Source organism: Vespa mandarinia, chromosome 2, assembly GCF_050613455.1.
Source record: "Vespa mandarinia isolate Hongniang chromosome 2, ASM5061345v1, whole genome shotgun sequence".
Lineage (NCBI taxonomy): Eukaryota > Metazoa > Arthropoda > Insecta > Hymenoptera > Vespidae > Vespa > Vespa mandarinia.
This window is the reverse complement of record NC_140811.1, coordinates 16,712,652-16,737,321: the sequence shown is the minus strand read 5'-3', so window position 1 is coordinate 16,737,321 and position 24,670 is coordinate 16,712,652. Positions and strand designations below refer to the sequence as shown.

The following is a 24,670-nucleotide window of genomic DNA, read 5'->3' as shown; positions in this document are numbered from 1 at the left end:
TATATATATAGATATATATATATATATAAATCTATCTCTCTCTCTCTCCCTCTCTCTCTCTCTTTCTCTATCTATCTCTTTTTATTCTAGAATGATATACACGTAATTCGGACGTACGTATGTCAGACCGAACGAGTTCGACACTTCTTCTAATACTTGAACGCACCCAACGAGTTTTATATATTGGCACTACTGCTACTGAAGCAACTGTGATCCATACGCGCACCTACAGTGCCAATGGACAACCTTCCTATGAGCGGGAAGAGTGGGGTGTGTCTCATTGGTGGGGGCTGAAAGGGTGGGGGTACCGATAACTTCACTGACGGCGTAATAATTTTCAAATCTCGCGCCTTCCGGGAAATACATCAGGGCGCCAGATCATTTTTCTTAGTATCGATAAAAATTGTGACCGTCTCTCTCTTTCTCTCTCTCTCTCCCTCTCTCTCTTTCTTCTCTCTCTTGTCTCTTTCTCTTTGTTTTTTTGTTTTGTTTTGTTTTTTTTTTTTTTTTATTTCCGTCCATAACACGTAATACACCGGATAATTATTAATTCCTTTGATTGTCATTTCCTTCTCGATATGTATCATCGTTTTATCGAGTAATAATCTTATTTTTGTTTTTTTTTTTAAACACAGGATCGTATTTAATGAATGAAAAAGATAATACGTTCGATAAAGATCTTAAAATTAGATCGTTCAGTATACCATCGTGATTATAATTAAATCACTATTACTCTAAAGTAAAAGTAATAAATCATTATTTAATCTGTTTTATATTCTTTTTCTTTCTTTCTCTCTCTCTCTCTCTCTCTCTCTCTCTCTCTCTCTCTCTCTCTCTCTTTCTACTTGTTCCAATTATCGTCGAATTATTTTCGATTCTAACGATGTAAATACGTTCATCGGTGTAAGTGAGGACTTAATTCATGATTTACATGTATATCGAGGCTTATCATTTTTTGTTTTATTTTTTTTTTGTTTTTTTTTGTTTTGTTTTTTTTCCTTCTTTGGAATCTCGAACAGACATACCATACGATAACGAGATCTTTTAATATCAATCATAGTTATATATTTAATTACAATTGATCACAATTAACGAGATAATTAATTTTTCAATATTTCATTCACTTTGATCCGATTTATCGTTGAATTGTTTTTTAACGTGATATCGTAAATTCTTCTCAACGTATATAATACGTATGACGTATGTAATATTCATGATCTATATACTGAGACGTATAATCATCTTTGTTTTCTTCTCTTTTTTTTTTTTTTCTTTTTTTGTTTGCCCTTCCCCCTCCCATTAAGATGTTAAACATCGGGCACACAATATGGAAAGAAACGTTTCGGCCCTGCGAACTATGGCCCATTTGGAGGTGGTTTAAACTTGGTAAAGAAATGTGGGGAGAATTTCCCCTACCTAGAACAGGCCGTTAACCGTAGCGGTATCGGTGAATGTACTTCGTTTGAGGAGAAACGAAATGCCACTGACTTGTCCTTCAAAAGGACAAAAAGGTTATCTTCCTTTCTGTATTAAGAATTTCTTTGGAATTATTTATTACATCGTAGGTCCTTCGTTATAACGTTAGATCGCACTAATATTTTATGAAGACGCGCCAATTTTATTATTCATTCTCGATTACAAAATTTCTCGTGCGATGTACCTACATTAAAATCGATAATGCCGAATGTGAAATGTAAAATATTTCTCAAATTTGAACGTGAGTTTCATCATTAGGGATAATGACGAGAAGCGATATACGAGATATGAAAGATAATATAAATGATGAAAATTTTCATAACGATCGATTGTATCGTTAAGATAAGAAATTGTCGGCGAGAAAGCGCGGGAAATTTGAAATCGTCGAGTAATCCAATTTCATTCTATTACATATGATCACCTCGAGGGACATTTCCTTTTTTCTTCTTTCTTTTTTTTTTTTTTTTCTTTTTTCTTTTTTTCTTTAAAGATCGTTCAAGAATTTTCAATAGCGTTCGAATCTTTAACAGTCAGAACTTCCGGCATTTCTATGTATCTATATATATATGTATATATTTATAAGCAGACATTAAGATATAAATAATGAGATGAAATGCGTTCAAGGAGCGTTATACGACAATATGTTAATATATTATCACCCTGAGGCTATTATTTTCTATAGAATCATGCAATGTAGTAGTCGATCGCATGATGCAATCGAAGTAATTTGCTTAAAACTATGTCGCTTCTACGTATATGTACATACATACATATATATATATATATATATATATATATATATATATACATTCGTATAGATACGTAATACATATTATTAACAACAAATATTATTTTATTTCGAAGGGAAAGTAAGCAGTGAAATTTCATTTAAGATCGTTTTACGAAAGATTGTGATACTTTTCTTTTTCTTTTCCTTTTTCTTTTTTCTTTTCTTTTTTTTTTTTTTTTTTTTTACATAAAAAAACGATTAGAACGAGTTTCCCGTTTGAATGACGTTGCAATGATGAAACATACAAACGTGATGTGATTTCCAAAGATGACGCAACTACATCTTCGTTGGTTATTATATATATAGTTGTTATAGACGAGGGAGTGAAAGTCGCCTTCTGATTGGTCATTCCCGAGGGCTCGAACGGTCGATCCCTCGTCGTCATTGTGAACGACGTAGTAGGCGTTCGACTTATTCACGTACGTCTACTAACCCTTCTCAGTTGGCTTACGAGCGCTTACTTTTCTGGCATCTTGTATTCAAGGTCGTGGAAGAAAAAAGATAACGTGTATGTGTGTGGGTGAGGAGAGAGAGAGAGTGAGAGGGGGGAGAGAGAAGTGAAAGATAGAAAAAGAGAGAGAGAGAGAGAGAAAATATGTGAACCCGCAGATGTATGTGTGCGCGCGTGTGTGTGTGGGTCGTTTTCAATGGAATTCTTCGAAACGTCCTCTGTAAAATACGAACAAGCAAATGAAAATGGCCGCTCAAGTTGACAAGGTGCGCGCGCACACATAGAGGCGCTTTGTCGGAATCTTCTCTTCATAAATGTACATAAGTAACATTTGATTTAAATCCCAGTTTATGAACTAATTTGTAATATTTAAAAAAAAAATCTTACGATATTTATATAAATAATAATAATAATAATAATAAATTTTATTCAGAATTTCCTTATTTTATTGAAAAAATGATATAGAAAAATAATGTTTTATCGAATAATTCGTAAGAAATTATATTTAATTTACATTGTTCCTCATTAATACGGTAAATAAATTTTCGATATTTCATTAGAGATTTATTATGTTTATACGTGTCAGATATATTCTCTTAAATGTTCGTTAGCTTTATCGTGAAGTCGGATGCAAAAATGGCGCTATTTACGAAATTTCATCGAATTAATCATAAGAAATTATATTTGATTTATATTTTTCTTTAATATGATAAATGTGTTTGACATTCATTTCCATTAGAAACTTATGGCGTTTATATTAGACATAGTATATGTATTTTTTAATAAAATATTTTATATATAAAAAAATGTCATCTAATATGAAACTTTATCGTATTGTTAATGACACATGCATATATTAGATAATAGATTTACGTTTTTCTTCAATATCGTAAATTAATTAATAGATTTATTGAATTTATCGGGAAATAAAATGGAAAATATAGTACCAATTAGAAAATCTTATCGGATTATTCGAAAGACATCGTCGCAATTCTAAAGGATATCAGAATACATTTTTTATGTGAGACTGATAACTTACGTTTACGAAGCAATCATACGAGTATTAAGATATCTGATATATACACGCATAAGTACAGAGACACCGTGTATACATGTATATGTGTTAATATTTTAAATCGACTTTTACAGAGACAATTGATATTCTTAAATGCATCATCGACGAAGTCGATAAGTTAAATGATATCGTGAATGTTTACTGATAAGATAATGTATGTATGCGTTCCTAGAAAGAGAGAAAGAGAGAAAGAGAGAGAGAAAATAATATCATCTGACATTTGCAACCGTAGATTAATATTTCAATCAAACTTCCCTATCGAATTTTTCAGCTTCTCTATCTAATTCGGTGTCACTCGAAAGTCATAAAGATTGAAAAAAGGATCTCTGCTCTCTAGTAATAAATTCAATTGAGTTAATTCACGCCGATAAATTTTTCACTCAAGTAATTCAGTTTTCATTAATACCTTTCGTGAAAGTTAATTTACAAGAGCATTAAACAGTCGCGAGCATATAAGTAAGAAAGAGATACGTGATATAGCTAAAAGAGAAACGTGCTTTCGTTCACGTATACATGTGCTACATGTTTAGAGGTAACATTTAAGTCTATCACTTTTATACGTGACGCGTCAGATTTAAAACCGACAATGCATATAAATATGCGCGTCTCGTTCTAAAAAATTTTCTTACCAAGTTAATGAAATAAGTTCTAAGAAATTTCTTTTTTATCATGATTATTTCAATGCTCTGTTGCAATTTTTTTTTCCTTTTCTTTTTTTCTTCTCTTTTTTTCTTTTTTTCTTTTTTTCTTTTTTTTTTTTCTTTTTACATTATTTATAAATCTCTCCTACGTCGATGTTCTTCGAAGATAATTCTTTATCTTTTCATTTACATCTTTTCATCTTTTATTTTTTAGATCTTTTATTTTTTATTTACATTAACGTCTTCCATTTTCATTTTACTATATTTCCGATCAATATACAATCCCTGAATGAACGAAATGAATCTATGAAAATTAAAGTATTGTAAATGAAATTTAAAATTACTTCTTATTCGATCTGTAAAAAATTGTTTCATATTTTGTATAAAGAAAAAAACATAGTCTAATTGTTGCTTTTATTGTATAAAATTTTCATCGACTATTTCATTTAATTTTATTATCGGTATCGGTTAAAATATCTAATTTACTCCCGTACAATATATTGTAATTTAATAATAAGAACGTTATACAATATAAATAATGAAGAAAATTGTACATTGTTAACTTAAAAAGAGAGAACGCAAATTTTATTTGAATTAGTTGAATAGCTGAAATAAATGTTTATTTTATGAACGATTTGCTATCGTAATGAGTTTAGTATTGTCGGAAGATCAATTGGTCTAGATCATGAACTTTGAACTGTTTACTTCGTGACGATAAAAAGAAATAAATCAAAATGATGCATGTAAATACTTCCAAAGAGATACCCTCTCTTTCATTTAATCGCGATCGACGACGGAACTTTTCTTTGAAGTTTGCAAAATAAACAGAGATCAACTTTTTTGATCCATGAAATTATGTGTGACCAGATGATTATGAAAATCGTCAAACAATAAGTCAAAAATTAAAAAGAAATATAAGCTCATTGCGTATTTCGCGTGGCAATCTAACTTAAATAATAACGAATGTAAACAAGTTTTCCAAAAAAAATGTTTATAGTAATGTTTTTATATAAAGCGATAATTTTTTTCAATTTCTTTTTATATATTCATGTTAGACACTATATTTAAATTTTATAATTAAATAATGTGCTTATTAAATATTTTTGGATGAAAAGTTAAATAATATTTTCAAAAAAAGAAAACGAATAATTCAATGTTATTGTCATATTATTATTATTATTATTATTATTATTAATATCATTATCTTTTTTTTATATAGATAAATATCTCTCTCTTTTTTTTAAATTGTTCATTAATTTTGAAAATGTTTAATCATTTGAGATATTAAAAAAATATATTTTATCACAGACTATTCTTATAATTTTATACAAATGAATTATTTTTCAAGAATAAATATATTTACTTTCTTCTCTTTGTCATTGTAGAATTTTTATAAATAATTTAAACCGCAATATGAAAATATCGCTAAAAGCAAAAAAAATTTATTATTTACATCAGATTACTTTTATAATTACCAGCTTTTATATAAGTACTTACATATCTCATTCGAAATTGAGATCGCACATAATCCAAATTCTTTCGCCTTTATTCAATACCTTAATGTTTACATATAAATATACTATCACAGAATTCTTTTAGTTTTATAGAAGAACAATTCAAGGAGAATGTTGACTCATTGAGTCTTCGACTAAAAGCCGAGATAAACTTAAATTATCTAATGAAATTGTACCATTCTTTTTTTTTTTTTTCTTTTTTTATCTAGTAAAGTCAAAGCTTTGTAATAAATAAATAAAAGTTTAACTGTTCTTATCTCGTTCGTATTATTGATATAGTTATATTACGACATACTTACGTATATCAAGAAAAAATGACAAAGAGAAAGAGATTATTAAAAATATATATATATATATATTTTTTTTTTTATAAAGCAATACAATCAATTACAATCTCTCAACACAAATATAAAAAAAAAGAAAATCGAAACGATTAATTCTATATAACTCCTTTTTTTTTTTTTAAATGCAAATAAAAAGTATATACAATATAAAATTTATAATATAACTATAGTATATTAAGTATAGAGAAACTGTATTTATATTATAATATAGTATATAATGATATATTTTATGTATATATATATATATACACTTTTTATATACTATATTATATTATAAATTAACAATTCATTTTATAATAAAAAAAAAAAATAGAATGTTTGAATAAAAAATAGAATTTAAAAATATATAAATGTATGTATGTGTGTTAATGTGTAATTTGAAAGTTACGTGATGCAACAGGGCTAACTAGTTACTACATATATATATATATCTATATATATCCTCTTTCTCCAAATATAAAAGTCAATAAGAAGTCACTCGCATCTACGTGCTATTTCTCACGAAGTTACTGAATCCGTAGGAGGGAAAAAGAGAGAGACTGCTAAAGGGAGAGAGAAATAGAATGGTAGTGTACACACATGTGACGTATATTCTTGAATGAAATTCTATAAGTCTATCCAACTGAGACCAGTCAGAAGATTTAAACAAATGAACATGATATGAATATGATCGTATCAGTAATATATTCATAATTTTTATATTTTTTATATTGTAACATTTTTCAAGCAAGAAGTCAAAGTAGATTTCTAACGGAATGATCGCACTCAACAGAATAAGTAGCATTGCAATTGCAGCTAAAAGATTTTCAATTGAACGTCCAAATTTTTATCAATTTCTTATTGAACGTCCAAACATATTTCATAATCAGCTATCGCTATTTTTCTTTTTTTTTTTTCTTTTTTTCTGCAACACAGTAAAAGTAAATAGTTAGCTCGACACGTTATAAAATTTTAGGTCAAACTATAAAGGGAGAGGGAAGGGAATGCGGTCAAAAATATAATCAAATAAGATGAATTGAACAGAGAAAATGAAATTACAGGTAAATCTCATATAACGTGAATATATCGCTTTATAGAAATGCCGCGTTATATAAATAGCGTTATGCAAGATTCAGATTTATTATAGAAAAAAAAAAAACGAGATGAGATACCAAATTCTTTTCTAAATTATATAAACAATATATATATATATATATATATATATATATATATATATATATATATTGATGTGACAACCAGGAATAATTTTTTTTATCTAATTCAAGTAATTAATGTAATTTAAATTACAAACTATGAAATGAATGATAGTATGTACCGGGATTCCAAAATGGTTGTATTGTAACATACAAAAGGATAAAAATTAATGGATATATGTATTTTAAAAAATATATAAAGTGAAAAAATAAAAATAATAATACCAATTAAAATAATTAATATCATGTTAATCATAAATAATCAGGAAAGTTCCACTTTAATTTTATCAATTAAGATAAAGTATATATAAATACTGTCTTTCATTGTATTTGATATTGTATACGAACATATAAATACTATCTTTGACTGTACTGATATTGATAATCTGATTGGAAATAACAATAAACTTTAGTTCAATAAGGAGAGCAAAAAAATCTATAAGAGATAACTCTTATATTTCTGATTGGTTAAACAATTGCGCTAAATTTAACTTCAATCCATATAACTAGGACATAGTGAATTACGACAAAATAAAATATTATTACAAATGTTAATCTTTAAGGAACAGTTATTTATATCTTACAGCCCTATTCTGAATATTTTATTATTCTATCAAAGCAGTATCCTCTTAAGAACTTAAGAAAAAAAAAAAAAAAGAAGAGAAAAAAGGAATCAAGAGCATTGTATAATCTATATCTAAAAAAATATGTTAGAGCGTGACGAAAGAAGAATAGACGTAATTCATATATAATGAAAATAAATGCATATGTGTATTCAAAACAAAAGAAACAAAAAAAAAGCATAATGTTAAGAAGAAAAAGAAAATGCATTCATAAATCGAATTGGATTGAAAGAACGGGTAATATCTAACAAAAGCCTGAAAAATTTTATATATTTAAAATCAACAATATTTTCGGCAAAATTAAAAAATATATTAGAAAGAAATTGTGTGCATGAAAATTAAGTATTATTGAGTATGTAAAAAAAAAAAAAAAAAAAAAAAAGAAAAGAAAAATACAATGTTATAAGAAAGAAAGGGAGGAAAAAAAACTGAATTCAGTTGAATCAAGTTGAACTTAAAAATTAAGAGAAATGCAAAATGAACGTTCATTCGATTGGAAAGAAACGGAAAATAGATGAGAAAGGAACAAAAAAAAAAAAAAAGAAAAAGAAAAAAGAAAGAAAAGAAAAAAAAAAGGAACGGTCATTCGTGCAGAAATCGTCGACTATATTTTATCTTGCATTTTCTTCTCGCCTCTTATTTGATATGCTAATAATATTATGCACGTACTTTTTTTCGCTACTGTAATGCAAATATACGTTTTATCGTTATACTCAAAGACTTAAGTTCTTTTTTAACGATAATACGAAGACATTGTGACTTTGACAAGGTCAACTCGTAGATTATCAATAAATTTAAATTGTTATGTCTGGAAATCATTGGGATAATTTTTTTTTTTTCATATATATATATATATATATATATATATATATATACTTAATTTAAAAGGGAAAATATATTAAATGTTTGGTGTATTCTTCATAATTATTATTTGGTGTATTCTTCATGTATTCTTCATTTATTATCAAGTTCTCTGTGACGCATAAAAGAATTATCGCTCAGTCAAAGATGAAACGATTAATCGAGAAGAATCAAACTAGTGATATATGGTTATTATGATTATTTTTGCTCAAACAACAAGTAATTCATAATTCAAAATCAACAATGGAATCAACAATGGAATAAGGAACAAATATAAATAAAAATTGAAACTAAATTATTTAATCAATGTCATTATTAATAGTTATTAATATTGTTGATTAATAGTATTATACATTATTTAATTAGGAAATGCGAAAAGGAAAAAAATGTTAGATTTTAATCATCCTCCACTTTTATTACTATCACGTATCTTGCTAGTGATTAAAGAGGATAGAGAAAAAGAAATCTTCGTGGGATAGATACAACGAGACCGGAAGACAAAAATTTAGAATTAAGTAATTAAATAATTAAGTAATTATCCCTTCCTTCGAGTTCTAAGAATATTCTCAGGTTTATTTAAAAACGCGTTCTCATTCAGCACGCATACATAATTTTTTTTTTCGATCTTTGAATCTTCCAAAAAATTGGAACTTTTTGTCGATCGACGTTTGCCTCGACTTTTAAGTAATTTACTCAAAAGTAAATTTCTTAATCTATCGGACATTTAAATCTTCCTCGTTCATGATTAAAGATAAAAAAGGCAAAATTTATTCCCGTCAATAATCAAATCTATTCTTTCACAAATTGAATTTGAATGTTAGAAATCCGATTAGAAAATCTATTCAATTAAAAAGTCACACATTATTTTCCATCATTTCCCTTATTTATGTCTATTTACGATTCAATGAGACGTCGGACGTAACACATTTTCGATTATTCGAAAGAAAAAAAAAGAAAAAAAAAAAAAAGAAAATTAAGCAAATGAAAGAAATACTATTCCTTAATGTTTATGAATAATAAATATTGAATTGATCAATAAATAATGTCAGAATTTTTAGTATTTTATACTATTGTATATATATCTATATATATATATATATATATATATATATATATATATATATACATATATATATATATAGTAAATACGAATATGACTTATTGGCCAATCCAATACATAATCAAATTCATTTGCTTGTCTTGTGATCGATATACTAAAAATACTACTTTCTACGTCGATGAGACTAAATTTTCATCATTAGCGAAGACTTTTTGCAAGTTGTGACGCAGCGATTTGCTCGCGTTGCATCACGTGCGTTCTTTACATGAGCATGAACATGAGTACACATATACGAATAGTATACGTACGTGTGAAAAAAAAAATATATATATATATATTTACACATGTATAAGGATACCGGCTATCACATGACGCAAAAACATTTTACCGTAGCGAACTCCTCGATTAATCGCGAATTTCTTTATAGACGATAATGCGACTCTGATTCGGATCGATTGGATACCATTAACGATTGACTTCTCTTTAACTCATTCAATTGATCTGTTTTGTCGAGTACGTGTATTTGTTATTAACGCAAAAAAAAAAAGAAATTTAAAGAAAAACATCATTCGACAATTCCTCGATACTTTTACGAATTTTTTTAATATACATAAAATATTCGCAATATCGATTGGATATCATTTACAATTGATATTTCTCTTTTAATTCATTCAATTGATTTCCCATTTATCGAATGCGTTTATTTGTTTTTAATAAAAGTATAAATAAATGAAAAAAAATTTTTCGACCTTCTCCAAAAATCTATATGTCAAATTGTTTTATTTATATTTCTATTATAATTTATTTCAAATATACGATTAATGATTAAGATTATGTGATGATAAAAAAAAAAAAAAAAAAAAAAGAAAAAAGAAAAAAAATGTATTACCACATAAATGAACATACGGTATTATGCTTTGGCTAAATTGTTAGATAGAAGAAGATATTAACGTTATAATTCATTATAATTGACGCGGTTAAAGTTTCTTTGCATCGATTCAGCTACGTTTTACGTATCTAATGAATGTATATGTACAAATACAATGTATATACATATATGTATTAATGTATGTATATACCTAATTACATTCATACATACGTACTTAACGTACGCTTTGTTTTGTAATGAAATTATGTAACTTCCAATCTATCTCTTGGTTTTAACACAGTTACCTTAACATATATTTAAACGATGCCTTTGTAGTTTACGTAAATCATATACCTTATCTTCGTTTTATGTCCAATGTATATTATGTACTTTATAAAATTCATTGTATTAACGTTGTTATCTTATTACGTTAGGATCGTGTAAAATTTGTGACCAAAAAAAAAAGAAAAGAAAAAAAGAGGAAGAAAGAAAAAAAGAAAAAGAAAATCTAATTCATACACAGTACGTACATACTTTATTACAAAGTGTTGAAATGACGTATATATTGTTCTTTTCTCTTTTTCTTCTTCTTCTTCTTTTCTTCTCTCTCTTTTCTTTTTTTTTTTTTTTTTTTTTTTAATTCCAATTTCTCGCCATGTGCTTTAAAACGACAATAAAGTTTTAAGATGATTGAAGGCCAAAAAGGATAACAATCGTAAAATTATAATCAAGTACTATCGCAATTGTTATCGCTCACGCGCACGCGCGCGCGCACACGAGATAGAGATAGAGATAGAGAGAGAGAGAGAGAGAGAGAGAGAGAGAGAGAGAGAGAGAGAGAGAGAGAGATCAATATAAACGCTCGATGATGTCTCAATGATCCTACTAAATACAAGACGTCACTGTGAATGTTAATAATTGAATACGCTATATAACTCACAAGTTTTTCTGTTGTAAAGCCTCTCATCTTCCTTATTTAAAATGGCAAATCGTCAATATAGAAAAGATCAGCGTCTTCGTGGGATTATTTTTTTTTCTTCTTCTTCTTCTTCTTTTCTTTTTTTTTTTTTTTTCTTTCTTTCTTTCTTTCTTTTTTTTCACGTTACACAAGAAGAAAAAAAGTGGGCGAGGGAGGTAGGTGTGTATAAGAGCGTGGGGAGGGTTGAGGGGGGAAAAAGAAAATAATTTTTGAGAAGAACGTTGAAGCGACCTTTTTTCTTTTCTTTTTTTTTTTTTTTTTTTTCTTTCCAGATCGAATAAAAAAACTCTCGGCAGTCACCAACGCGAACGACGTATATATACTATTTATGTCTACGCCACTAGCATTCTCGTGGCAAATCACTTTGTTCATAGGATCGTGTGTCGTCAATGGACGATTCGACCAATAGGAAGTTTTCTTAGCTATCTACGTCGCTTAAATGCACCAATCGAAACGTCCAGATTCTTTTTACTTATAAATAAATTCAATTTCTTCCATTGTATAACTTTTAATATTATATTATCTTAATGTAATATTTTTAATACTAATTCAATAATATCTTTTAATTTTATCGATTGAATAATAGTTTCCTTTTTCTTTTTTTTTCTTTTTTTTTATTTATAGCAAAACAAACAAAAGAGAAATAAAATTGCATAGAAACTGATCGAATGGAGAAAACGATCTCGGTGAAATTAAATAGAAAGAATTGAACGTACGAACATATTTTGGTATATTTCGCGTTAATTTTTTTTCATACGAAAGAATAAAATATCACCGATAGAATGTGCGAATGTGCTTCGATTAAATTATTTTTGAAAATATAATAAGGATTCGTGTTCGGTTTTGAAAACAGTTTGATATTCGAATCACGGTCAAAATTTCTTATCGTTCTTTTTAAAGCAATTTAAATCACGAATCTGAACGATCTTTATCGTATTGAAAGAAAAATTTCCATTCAACTATATGCGATCAATTTTTACGTTCAAGTAAAGAAAGGGTGGGGGGTGGAGGGAGGAGCGAGGGGGACGAGAATTTCTTTTCTTTTTTTCTTTTTCTTTTTTTTTTTTTTTTTTTCTTTCTTTCAATGAAAGAAACTATCTCAATTTGAAGGAAGAAAAAACAATAAGTTTCATTTTATCAATTAACGACCTACCTACCTACCTGTCTGGCTGCATATAAATGTTTATCATCATCAACGCGCTCATCGACTTGTAAATAAATACATTTCAAACTTAAAGTATGTAGTTCATTGCCTTTTCGGGGATCGGAGGTACACACATTTCTTCGCTATCTTTGCAACACAGTCTTCGAACGATTATTTTAAGAGGCTGAAATCGTACGAACGCTTTTGTCGATGAATTATTATCATCATATTACGAATCACCGAAATAGAAAATTTATTATAAAATTTATCGATCTATATTAATTGTCGAAAAATTGATAATTAAGTTTCTTTAATCATTATATATGTATTTATATAATGGAATTAATTACAATTAATAATATCACGATATGATTAATGTAAAAAATTTCAATGAAATTACCCAACTTTCTCCGGGTGTATATTCCATAATACGATGTATAAAAATGAAAATGAATGGTTAATGAAAATGTCACAGACAAAACGTGTAATAGATTTTCTAACGTAACGAAGTTAATCGTGAATCGAGATCATCGATATTAACCGATTCGTCGTTCTATTCTTTTCCCCCCCTTGTTTTTTCTTTTTTTTTTTTTCTTTTTTCATAATCGCTCTCGACTTATCATCGTCCTGACGTCGATTTGAAAAAATTTGAAGAATTTCGACAAATAAGATTAATAGAGAATAAATAAAAGAAGAAAAAAGAAAAAAAAAAAGATACAAATCCATGAGGTTATAACATTTGACTTAATTAATTATCGATCATTTTGTGTGATCGTTCTTTCTTTCTTTCTTTCTTTTTTTTTTTCTTTTCTTTTCTTAACGAATCACATCACACAAAAATTATTGATATTCTGATGTATAAATTATTGATTTCGGATGTATTAAATTTCGGTATATAAATTTGTTTTTTTTTTTTCTTTTTTTTTTTGTTAACATATAATAATAAAAATCGTTTTAATCATTACCTCAGGCGATTCCGTTGAAGATTGTGTATACGTTGAAAAATGATCATCCGTCTTCGACGATAAATGTTTCCTATCACAAAACTTACAAATTTTACTGAAGAACGACATCATCTTGGTCTTCATGATGTGAATATCTCTTTGCAAATGGGACACATTTTAATTAAACGAAATCAAATAATCGACTGATCTAATAACGTCTATCAATCGATCGGATAACGATCATGTACGAAATCGATCGATGAAGTAAATGATTAGATGAAAGTAATAGTATTAAAATTATAACGAAATAAATCCGTAATTTTATTTCTTTCAAATATCATATTTCGTTCAAATTGTTCGTCCTATTTATATTCTATTTATTAATCATAAGTAAATAACATGTTTTTTTTTTTTTTTACATACGTATAACAATTACACGTTTACCAAGTTGAGTTTTCTTTTATTGAATTGTTATCGCCTTCGAAGATCTTATCTCCTTTTTTAACTTCTTCTTTTATTAAAAAAGGAAAGAGAAGTGTTTAAATTAAATAATCTCGCGATGACGTTTTCCGTCACATCATCGCACTAATCTCTTTTTTCCGTATGTATATACGCATGCATGTATATATTTCCGTATGTATGTATATATCTGTATCTACGTATCTACGTACGTATGTGTGTGTGTGTGTGTGTGTGTATGTATGTATGTATATATTTATCTACGTATATATAAACTTATGACGTTCGATTTCGATGAGTCAAATAATATTTGGAAATAGAATAAGTCGAAAGGTCCCGTATATCTTATCTAATCCGCGAATTTATCTTCAAGTTTTTAAATCCCTTTTAACCATGTACTCTCTCTTTCTCTCTCTTTTACTCTCTTTCTCTCTTTCTCTTCGAGGGTAAATTTTCCCAACGAACGGAAAAATAATTTTTCCATTGAAATCGTTCGAACTCATTTTTAACTTCATCGTATAATTTTTTTTTTCTTTCTTTCTTTTTTTTCTTTTTTTTTCGTACGATCGTTACGAGAATTTTGCCGATTATGATTTTAAATCTCTGTAAAATTAATGATTATTTCAAAGATAACTTTGATATCATCTATAAAATGATATAAAATATTGTTTCTCGGGTCGTAGAAAAAAAGAAAAAAACAAAAGAAAGGAAAAAGAAAGAAAGAAAAGAAAGGGGAAAAAAATGAACGTTTATTTTGGGAAAAGCAAAAAAATCATTAATCATTAACTTTGAAAAATAAGACGTTAATAAAGATTAAGTTTGACATCGTTCACGTTTAATTTATTATCATCTTGTTTATATTTTCAATAACCTTGGAAATCGAACGAAATTGTGTACTTTAAAAGTGCATACAATTTATTATCTAGAAAATAAAAAGAAAAAAAGTAAAAAAAAAAAAAAAAGAAAAAAGGACAAATACAATAACAATAACGAGAAAGATATAATATACTAAATGAAACTATTCCGTTGTAATTGTCGTCACGCGTTAGATAAGACATTCGAAATTAATTCAGGAAATCCTCACTAGGTTGCACCAATATCGAGACAAAACGAGCCCGCTCTATTTTTATGATTTGAAAAGTTACGCGCATATGCATACTTATTTATTACGCCAATAAATAAATTTATTTGTCCTTTAGTTAAATAAGTTTCATTCAGATAAATCCATCGAACTATTTTTCCTTTTCTCATCATTATATATATATATATTATATATATATGTGTGTGTATATATATATCTTAACGTCTTATCTTCGTGTATGTTATATATTTTAATCTTCCATGGATAAGTTTACGACTATATATATATAGCGATAAGAAATTTTTCAATTAAAAATCGTTTTAATTCGTATGTCATGATACGAAGATGATAATATATTTATATTTACTATAAAGGATAATTAGAAAATGACAACATTTTCTCATCTGACATATTTATCAATTGATTATTTTTATTTATTAATTCAATATCGTTGTAACAATGCGAACAACGAATAAATTATCTTCTCGATTACTACATTTTAAAGGTCTGAATGAGATGTGACGACGTTGAAAAAAAAAAAAAAAAGAAAAAGGAAAAGGAAAAAGAAAAAATTTAATAAAATCAAATTCAAAGGATTATTAAGATATGAAATAGATTTTGTTATATTTTCATTGACGTTGAAATGTCAGAACATACTTTAGATTATTTTTAACGATAAAGACTAGTGGAACTATGACATTTTTTCTTTTTTTTTTTTTTTAAAAAAGATTAACTTGCCTAAAGACGATTACTGATCGAAATTGATACTGATACTATTGATGATATTCAATTAATTCAATACCATAAATATTTAATGGGAAGTAACAATATATATATATATATAGAAATTTTAATACCTCATTAAAGTATTGAAGTATCAAACGAGTATTAGTATTTTTTAATATCTACGACTTAGATATTATTCGATATGGCATCGTAATTTGCTGACTGATATCGATACTATTGATTTCTTATCAGTTTGATCAGACTGACAATCGATCGTTAAACTTGGGCTATATCGGTAAAGAATCAAATCTTAATTATTGTTTAGATTAGAAATAAAAAAAAAATTTTATGATATGAGGTAATCCTAATGTGTTGTATCGGTGCTATGTTATTAAAACGTTATAAATTTATAATCGATACATCCACTTTTATTTTTCTATTTGCCACATGTTCTCTCTCTCTCTTTCTCTTTCTATTTCTTGTCAGATATTCCATTGAACATATGCATCAATAAACGAAAGACGGGAGAGAAAAAATAACGTCACGTATTTTGGCGAATATCGGTGGATCGTAATATCGCAATTAATATCGTTTCGTAATCTATCGATCTTAAGGCCATCTCTCTCTTTCTCTCTCTCTCTCTTTCTCTCTCTCTCTCTCTCTCTCCTTCCCTCATTCCTTCCCACGATCAGCTGTTACTCAGCATCAAAAGCATACAGCATAAGAATCACGCGCTATCGACCATTTTTTCCTAAAATCTTCAATCGAAGAAAGTCGTAATCGCGAATCGATTTAGAACAATCTAATTAAAAGTACAAATGGTAATAGGTCAAAGTCAAATAATCGATCTTAAAAAAACTTTAATCATTCAAATCATATTCTATACGGTCTAGAATTAACTTAGATCCCTTTGGGAAATGTATCATTCTTATTTTCTAGATCGCTTCGTAACTATAAGAAGTGACTAACGTTCAATTAGCAAATAAACGAGTAGTTCTTAATTAATTAGACACACTCTTCCTTACTTATAACTCGGCTTATGCAACGGAGAAAGTCAAGGCCATTTTAAAGAGAGTTAAACGATATTAGACTCACAGTTTGATCTATGTGCTCCCATTTCTCTCCCACGTCGTTCCGAGATTCTTCCGTCATCTCTGTTGTCTCTCAAGGTCAATGTATCGTCGGCCAGAAATCGTGTCGCGCAATCTGAATTTCCGCGAAATTATTTTTTCTTTTTTTTCTTTTTCTTAAATGAGATGAGAGGTAAGGCGCGCGATCGATCTTTTTTTTAGAAGAGAGTATCTCGAGTACGTAACGATCGTTGTTGATAAAGAGAGAGAGCCGATCTTGGCGCCTCTTTAGAGATCACTAAGAGCTTACATCACATGAGTCCTACATCTAGATCTATCTCTCTTCTCGCGTCTAGAAATACAACGACTCCTGTGTACATGTGGAAAGATTATTTTGGGCGATCGTTACCAGACAAGATATTCTCTTCGGGCTTCGATCTTACGCCTTTCCGATGGCTCTCAAAAAGTTTTCTCAATGTTAAATCCTTTCAATGGTTTTCGAGATATTTCATTAGATTGAAAAAAAAATATTGATCGGGCAATCGAAGAAATAAAATGTCTTAACGATATGGAATAATTGTTTCAATGGTTTTTTTTTGTGTTTTTTTTTTTTGCAATGAAAGCTACCCCTTTCAGTAATTTCATTGTTATCTACCTTACCGACCGAACGAAATTCGTCGACTATCGACGAATTCGTCGAATATCGAATCTTTTCTTTTTTTTTTTTTTCTGTTTTTTTCTAATTTCTTTCTTTACGAAATTCTCCGATCGATTTTATGTTTAATATACGTTCTTGATATTTACGTAACACGTAAGAACGATTAGATGAACGAAAATTGATTATTATTATTATAAAAGAATGTTGTTAAATCTTCGATATGATCGAGTCGTTATATTTAATTTAATTTACTTTTTGTAATTTATTTGTTGGAATATTTAAATTTCATTTTTAATATTTAAAAAAAATTCATTGATAAATCAATAATGCTTCATTTATTTCTTACTTTTACCAACCGAGACAAGCCCATATATTTTTTAATCGTTTCCAGATCGGTAATAAATGCATATATTCAAAAATGGCGCGATTAATAGAACAAAAGAAGATCAATGAGAATGTAAACAATGTGATTTATTTTTCACAATTCATCGAATATTGTCATACTAATATCACGTGTCATCTAGAAAGTTCTTGTTTTAAATAGTAAGTAAAATTTATTCTTATGATAAATATAAAAGTATGGATATACAATTGAATTATTCTAAACACGTGTTTCTCTCTCTCTCTCCCTTTCTCTTTCTCTCTCTCTCTCTTCTGCGGTGTGAATAAACGTTCTATCGGTTTATGTATGTATTCATTAAAAGTAAAAATTCATGGGAAATATTAATTCCGTGATTTATAATTAGAAAAGGATCGCAAATAATAGCTTGAAGACAAGAGAATCCGGAAATGCGGTCAGTGATATAAAATCGAAGAGTTCCATTGCGCGCAGTTACAATATTTATTCATCAATATGGCGGACGGCGATTTACTCGTTAATATTTCGGGCGCTGCTCTTTCTTTATTACTTTACGAAAATGTACGCAACGTCGGAGATCAGGTGAGTTATTTTATATTAATCCTTTAGCTTAATTATATTTTCGTTCTCTTAACGGCATTAATTATTGATCATTTTTCTAACTTATTGACTTTAAACGCACTTAACCTTTTTCGATTAAATATGGTTTCGAATGTACAATAACATATCAATCATTATTTACAGATGGGCTTTCTACTCGGTGAAATAGTTGAGTATATTGTTAAAAAGTTCACGGATTCTGACAATCAAGTGGATATTAAAAGACATATTAGTAAGTATGACGATCACGTATCTTTCTATATATATATATATATATATATATATATATATATATATATATATATAATATATATATCACTAATGATACAAAGAGATCATTCTTCGAACTCACAATCAGTACGATTGTAAAATTTGAAAGCAGCGTTTATTGTGATACATAACCTCGTGCACGAAAGAAATGTTCAAGCTATGATCTGTATTAAATAAAATTTCGTGTGTCTGCGGCATCTTGTAGAATGTATTGCGATAAGAATTGCAATATATATAAATTATACATTTATATATATTCTTTTAGATATTGAAACTGTTGTGACATGCTCTATGCCAGATATTTTGCATGATTCAACCGGTAGAATCGATAAAGAGAAGTTGAAAGATTTCTTGTCTTATAAAAGCAAACAAGTTATTGGATGGTTTAGATTTAGACACAACTCTTGCTTGGTACCTACTTTAAGGGATAAACTTTTGCACAAACAGTTTGCTTCGCACTTCTCTAGTAGTCATGGTTATAAAGAGGATTTCTTTGTCACGTGTCTATTGTCCTCTTCTGTGTCAAATACAAGCGGAACTCATAAATTTAGACACGTCCTTTTGAGGCGTAGAAGAGGGTATGTATATATTAAATTCTGTAACCTTTTTTATAGTAATATAGATCATATTATAGGACATTTGAACCAATATCCTTGAAGATAAGTAGTTTAAGGGATGGTGAACCTTCGCTTGATGGTTCAGATTATAAACTTACCCCTCAAACAAGATCGATAGGAGAGATTGATACATTTACTAAAATAATACAATCGCTCAAGTAAGTGATTATATTTCTTGCATAATAAAACAATGATATAATTCTATTTTAAATGAAATAAACGTCCGTTTCTTTAGATTAAATCTTACACAAATACCTGGCATTGAATCTGCAACTATTATAGAAAAAGAAGCTGAAAAATATTTAAATACGTTAATCCCAAAAGTTTGCGAATCCGATCGTGAAGTTTTTGAATTGGAAAAGCAAATAGGAGAACTCAGGGATAAAATACGCTTGCAGAACTTAGCTAAGACAAAAATTAATGGTAATTCGGAATCGACTAAGTTGAATTATGATCCTGATAAAAATAGTAGTTACGAGGAGAACAATTTATCATCAGAAAAAACAGATGCTCCTGGTAAAATCTACGAAGATGACCAACTATACAAGTACCATTCTTTAACAGTATGTTATCATAATCATCATTTTTTACTTTCATAAGTTTAGTCTTATGATTTCTTATTCTGTCTTTTACTTAGGATGAATCAAGTGACAACCGACCAGGTAGTACAAGAACTGTTCATACAGAAAGTGTGTCCAAGGAAAAGCTGAAAATAGGATTAAATACAGACACGCAGAACAGTCAAACTCGTGATCCATTTACTACAAGCATGGTTTCGAATGCAAAGTTAGATATGGTTGGAAGCACATTAAAAAGAAACAAATGTTCAACTAATATGATTTCTGAGATCTCGAGACAATCAATAACTATGGGAGATCAGATTGAAAGTGGTGTCGGTAGAGGTAGTCCAAAATATGGACAAGATTTGTTAAAGGCTAGACGAGGATCAGGATTACGTCATAACAATGAAAGAAATATAGGAGAATCCTCGGAACAGTCTTCGATAAAGCATACTATTCAAAATCAGCAACAACCTCCTATTTATGAAGAAACTTCAAAAAGAAATATCGACAAGCGCAATTTTTCAGATATGTCAGATACTCATTGAAGTAAATACAGTCCTATGGAGTTCAACCATTCCAAGGATTGTATAATCCTTAGCTTTCTTTGAGAGCTTCATGAAAATACTTAAAATTGTTCCAAAGCGTTTTATGCGAATAAAGCATGACCATATTCTTAGAACTACTTTATGCTCCACAAGATGCGTTGTAAATATTTCTTACGCTGAAATATAACAATTTTGAAACTTGAATAAAATACAATATATTTATGCCTTATCTATTGATCAGGTAATAATATTTCAATTTTTGGAAAATATTACGAAGATTTATAATGTTTATCTTTGTGGAAAAAAAAAAGAAAAAAAAAAAAAAGAAAAAAAGAAAGAAAGAACAAGAATTTTAAGCAGAATCTTTTTTTTTTCTCAGTGCACCTATACGTATTGCAAAATATTCTTAACATATATAATTATTTTCTTTGTTATATTATCTTGAGTGATATATAAGGAATCAAAAACTGAAGCTGTGTTTTTATGCCCTTTATTATGCTTAAATAAAACTTGGGAAGAGTATTGAAAGGTTTTTATACTAATACTTTCCTGTGTATAACATATTACATTAAATTAATAAAAGTATAAAATAAATATGTATTTTCGAATATCGTATGTTATAAATACTGAATTAATACGTAACTTTGAACACCTCATAGATAGGCAGTTCAAAATTTTCTTTTTCTTTTTTTCTTTTACATTTTTACTGCATAGACGTAAACAACTGTTCCAATATATATGTATATATAAATTTTTTTACAAAATATCAGCAGGATTGTTTGGTACACCTGTAACTTCCCATATAGTAGCTGCAAGTCTTCTGGAGTGCTCCAAAACGCAAGATGAGGTAGCCAATCCTAAATGTACACAGTATAATTCATAGATCCTAATTTTATTTGGAGATAATTTAGGAAAACACGCTTCAGCCAGTTTCCTATACAAAGTCGTATTTAAAGTTATTTATTATTTATATTAATAAAACACATATATACATGTATATATATATATGTGTGTGTGTGTGTGTGTGTGTCTGTGTGCGCACATATATGTTTATATAAAATAGATTGGTATAAAAAAATGGTAAGAAATGAATAAAAGTATGACAAGACATATGAGTAACACAATTTGTTACATACCTATAATAGTCCCCACAAAGTATACCAGGTACTGGAAAATTTTTCATCAAATGATTTAAATAAACTTTCAATTTAAGAGGAGATCCCTAAATGATAAATACATTTTTGTTAATTATTATTTTATAATTATAAATGTAAAAAAAAAATTTAAATACCTACCGAATTATCTTCGAACCATAAAAAGTAAGCATAATTAAATGTTGTATCTTTCCACATAACTGACAAATGTCCTTCTTGCAGGTGCATTCTACTTTGCTTCACCATATTCCAAATCTGTATAAGTAAATTAAGATTCAATATTAAATCAGGAATTTGATGATTCCTTGTAATTGATAATTGTGTCTACCTTTTTTGTAGTAAGGGCAAGAGTTTCAGAATTGGTGAAGTCTAATGTTGGTGCTGTTAATCTGTGGGTTGTTCTATCAATGTATATAAAATGCACCAAACCTGGAAATTCTTCTAGATATTTGTTGATGGTTAGGGAAGTTCTCGTAGATTGTATAGCATTAAGGATCTATATTATAAAAATTTGGATATTTTGATGAAATAATAATATATGTAAAAAAAAAAAAAAAAAATTTTTTTTTAATTATAGAAAGCATAAAGAAATAACTTTTAAAAAAGGATATGATCCAAGAGTGAAGTTCTTCAATGCCTTTACTTTAAGAAAATCACTGAAATCGTTCAGTTTTTGGCGCACCAAACGGCCCACTGTTGTTAATACATCAACGCCTTGTTTTAAAAAATTTCTATCGAAACATGTTAAACGAAATAATTCTTTTACAGTATCTGTAAAACCAGATGTATTGGATTCGATTTGAAGAATTGATTCTGGATCCCTAGATTTTAAAAGTTCTGTATATTTCTTTTTCACAAATTCCCATTTTACTTGCAATCTTCTTTGGCACATATCAACGTCATTATTAACATTGGCTCGATTTTTTTTAATTCCATCTAAACCTTTCTTTATAGATGCGTCAAGACTATCGAATGCTGGTCTCAATTCATCAATATCTCTTTGAAGTTGTAAACCATTTATGATATTTAAATAATGAAATGTGTCATATAATCCAGATGATGTGGCTAAGTTTGTCACTTCTATTATGGTTACAAGATAAATACCATCGTCTATTTCAAAAACATGGACAGCATTTGCAGTATAATCATGTTCAGATCCAAGGAGTATTATTTGACTGTATAAACCGTCATGTATTAAAGAATGAAGATCTTCGCTTAAAGAAGATTCTCTTGATCCTCCTGTAATGCAATAATAGGTAACAAATAATAGGTAATAAATGTTAACAATAACAATAATCTATATTTTAGAAACTATTAATCTTGATATCATACTAAATAAATTTGTAATATCTTCCAAAGTTGGATTTGATAGTTTTGCACCGAATGGTTTTGATTCTTCTTCTCTAGAAGAACTATTATGTGGTAATAGAATATCATCATTATCATCATCATTTCCATCTGTTTCGTTGTCAATTTGTTTTTTATGATTAATAACCCAACACATTAAGATCATTAATAAAATATCTGATGCGCATAAATCATGAGCATTTTTACTAGAATATAAGGATAAAAATTTTTGTTTTACAAGTAATAGAACGTGTATATTTGAAAATTCAGATTGCGCTTTCAATTTGTCGCAGGCATCATTAAGAACTTTTAAAATGACAGATGCTAAATCTGCATTAACGGATAATTGTTCTACAGCTTCTGTCAATATACTTTGTTCAGAACCACGTAATTCTACCCATGCATCTAATAAAGATGAAACCAAATGGACCTTTTGCCTACTTGATTTTAATCTAAAATCAATATAATAAGAATTAGAGGATTTAAGGAATATTAAAAAACAAATAATCATATTAACATATTCTTACATTGTAACGTCTGGTCCACAAACATGTCGAACTATTGAAACACATATACCTAAAGTTCTCTTCATTAATTCTATTTCTTCTATACCAACGTAAATAAATGTATATCCCATGTATTCATCAAATACCATATTTGTACCATCTTGACATTTCATAGATGTATAAGAATTACCAAATTGTGAAGCCATGGCATATTGAGAAGTAACAATTGGTGAAAATAATTGCATAATAATATTTGGACATGGTTTTGGATCAATATCATCAGTATTCTGTAAAATAAATTATTTATTGCTATTATCTATACATTCAAGTGTTAAGATAATTGTAATATAATACCAATTGGATATGTATTAACGTATTAACGTATTAACATTATAGATCTAGTAATATAATACCAATGAGAGTATTGCAAATCTAATATAAATTAAAATCTTCAAGCAATAATATTAAAAAGGAATACCTTATTTTCAGTTATTAATCCTTGTGCTCTAGCTAATTTTTGTATGTGAAATGCAAATTTCTTATCGCATTTAGTAAATAATACATCATTGAGATTGTCAAATATTAAAATTCCCTTCATTATAAAATTAAATAAAACTGTTTTGGAATGTATTATAGAATATACGCAAATTTTTCTTTCTCTTTTATATAATTACACCACTCATATGGTTTCGCGCTTTTACAGTTTACACTATCTTAAGCACTCTGTGTTCATACCTGTCAAGAGATTGATCA

At 28.2% G+C, this 24,670-nt stretch overlaps 3 protein-coding genes across 11 annotated transcripts in view; 1 reads left to right on the top strand and 2 right to left on the bottom strand.

The window, feature by feature from the left end:
- Hex-A (Hexokinase A) overlaps positions 1–17,597 on the bottom strand; it is a 26,278-nt gene extending 8,681 nt beyond the window's left edge. The window contains exon 1 of one of the 3 annotated variants that reach the window (XM_035870016.2): positions 17,325–17,597. In XM_035870016.2, the coding sequence (XP_035725909.1) occupies positions 17,325–17,381 (57 nt within the window). In that variant the 5' untranslated portion in view covers positions 17,382–17,597. Of the gene's footprint in view, positions 1–117; positions 256–11,836; positions 12,157–17,324 lie in introns of those variants that run through there. The other 2 variants (XM_035870034.2, XM_085654934.1) reach the window with 2 other exon arrangements.
- Positions 2,813–21,812, top strand: LOC118443257 (BRISC complex subunit FAM175B). 5 transcript variants are annotated; one of them, XM_085654931.1, is made up of 8 exons: positions 2,813–3,033; positions 18,704–18,897; positions 19,060–19,147; positions 19,451–19,763; positions 19,808–19,960; positions 20,038–20,365; positions 20,440–21,151; positions 21,681–21,812. In XM_085654931.1, exons 2-7 carry the CDS (start codon positions 18,811–18,813, stop codon positions 20,908–20,910), a joined length of 1,440 nt encoding a protein of 479 aa, XP_085511057.1. In that variant the 5' UTR covers positions 2,813–3,033; positions 18,704–18,810; the 3' UTR covers positions 20,911–21,151; positions 21,681–21,812. The 5 variants fall into 5 exon arrangements, with proteins under 5 accessions (XP_085511057.1, XP_035725868.1, XP_035725858.1 ...); XM_035869975.2 differs by lacking the exon at positions 2,813–3,033 and adding an exon at positions 18,349–18,500; XM_035869965.2 differs by lacking the exon at positions 2,813–3,033 and adding an exon at positions 18,569–18,643.
- On the bottom strand, positions 21,380–24,670 carry HPS1 (Hermansky-Pudlak syndrome 1 protein). Of its 3 annotated transcripts, none has more exons than XM_085654928.1 (8): positions 24,396–24,670; positions 23,939–24,204; positions 23,397–23,863; positions 22,660–23,303; positions 22,393–22,560; positions 22,206–22,319; positions 22,047–22,132; positions 21,380–21,767 (listed from the first exon to the last, which is right to left on the bottom strand). In XM_085654928.1, the coding sequence occupies exons 1-8, from the start codon at positions 24,513–24,515 to the stop codon at positions 21,677–21,679; spliced, it is 1,956 nt and encodes a 651-aa protein (XP_085511054.1). In that variant the 5' UTR covers positions 24,516–24,670; the 3' UTR covers positions 21,380–21,676. The 3 variants fall into 3 exon arrangements, with proteins under 3 accessions (XP_085511054.1, XP_035725815.1, XP_085511052.1); XM_035869922.2 differs by having other exon boundaries at positions 21,381–21,844; XM_085654926.1 differs by having other exon boundaries at positions 21,381–21,844; positions 22,393–22,538; positions 22,677–23,303.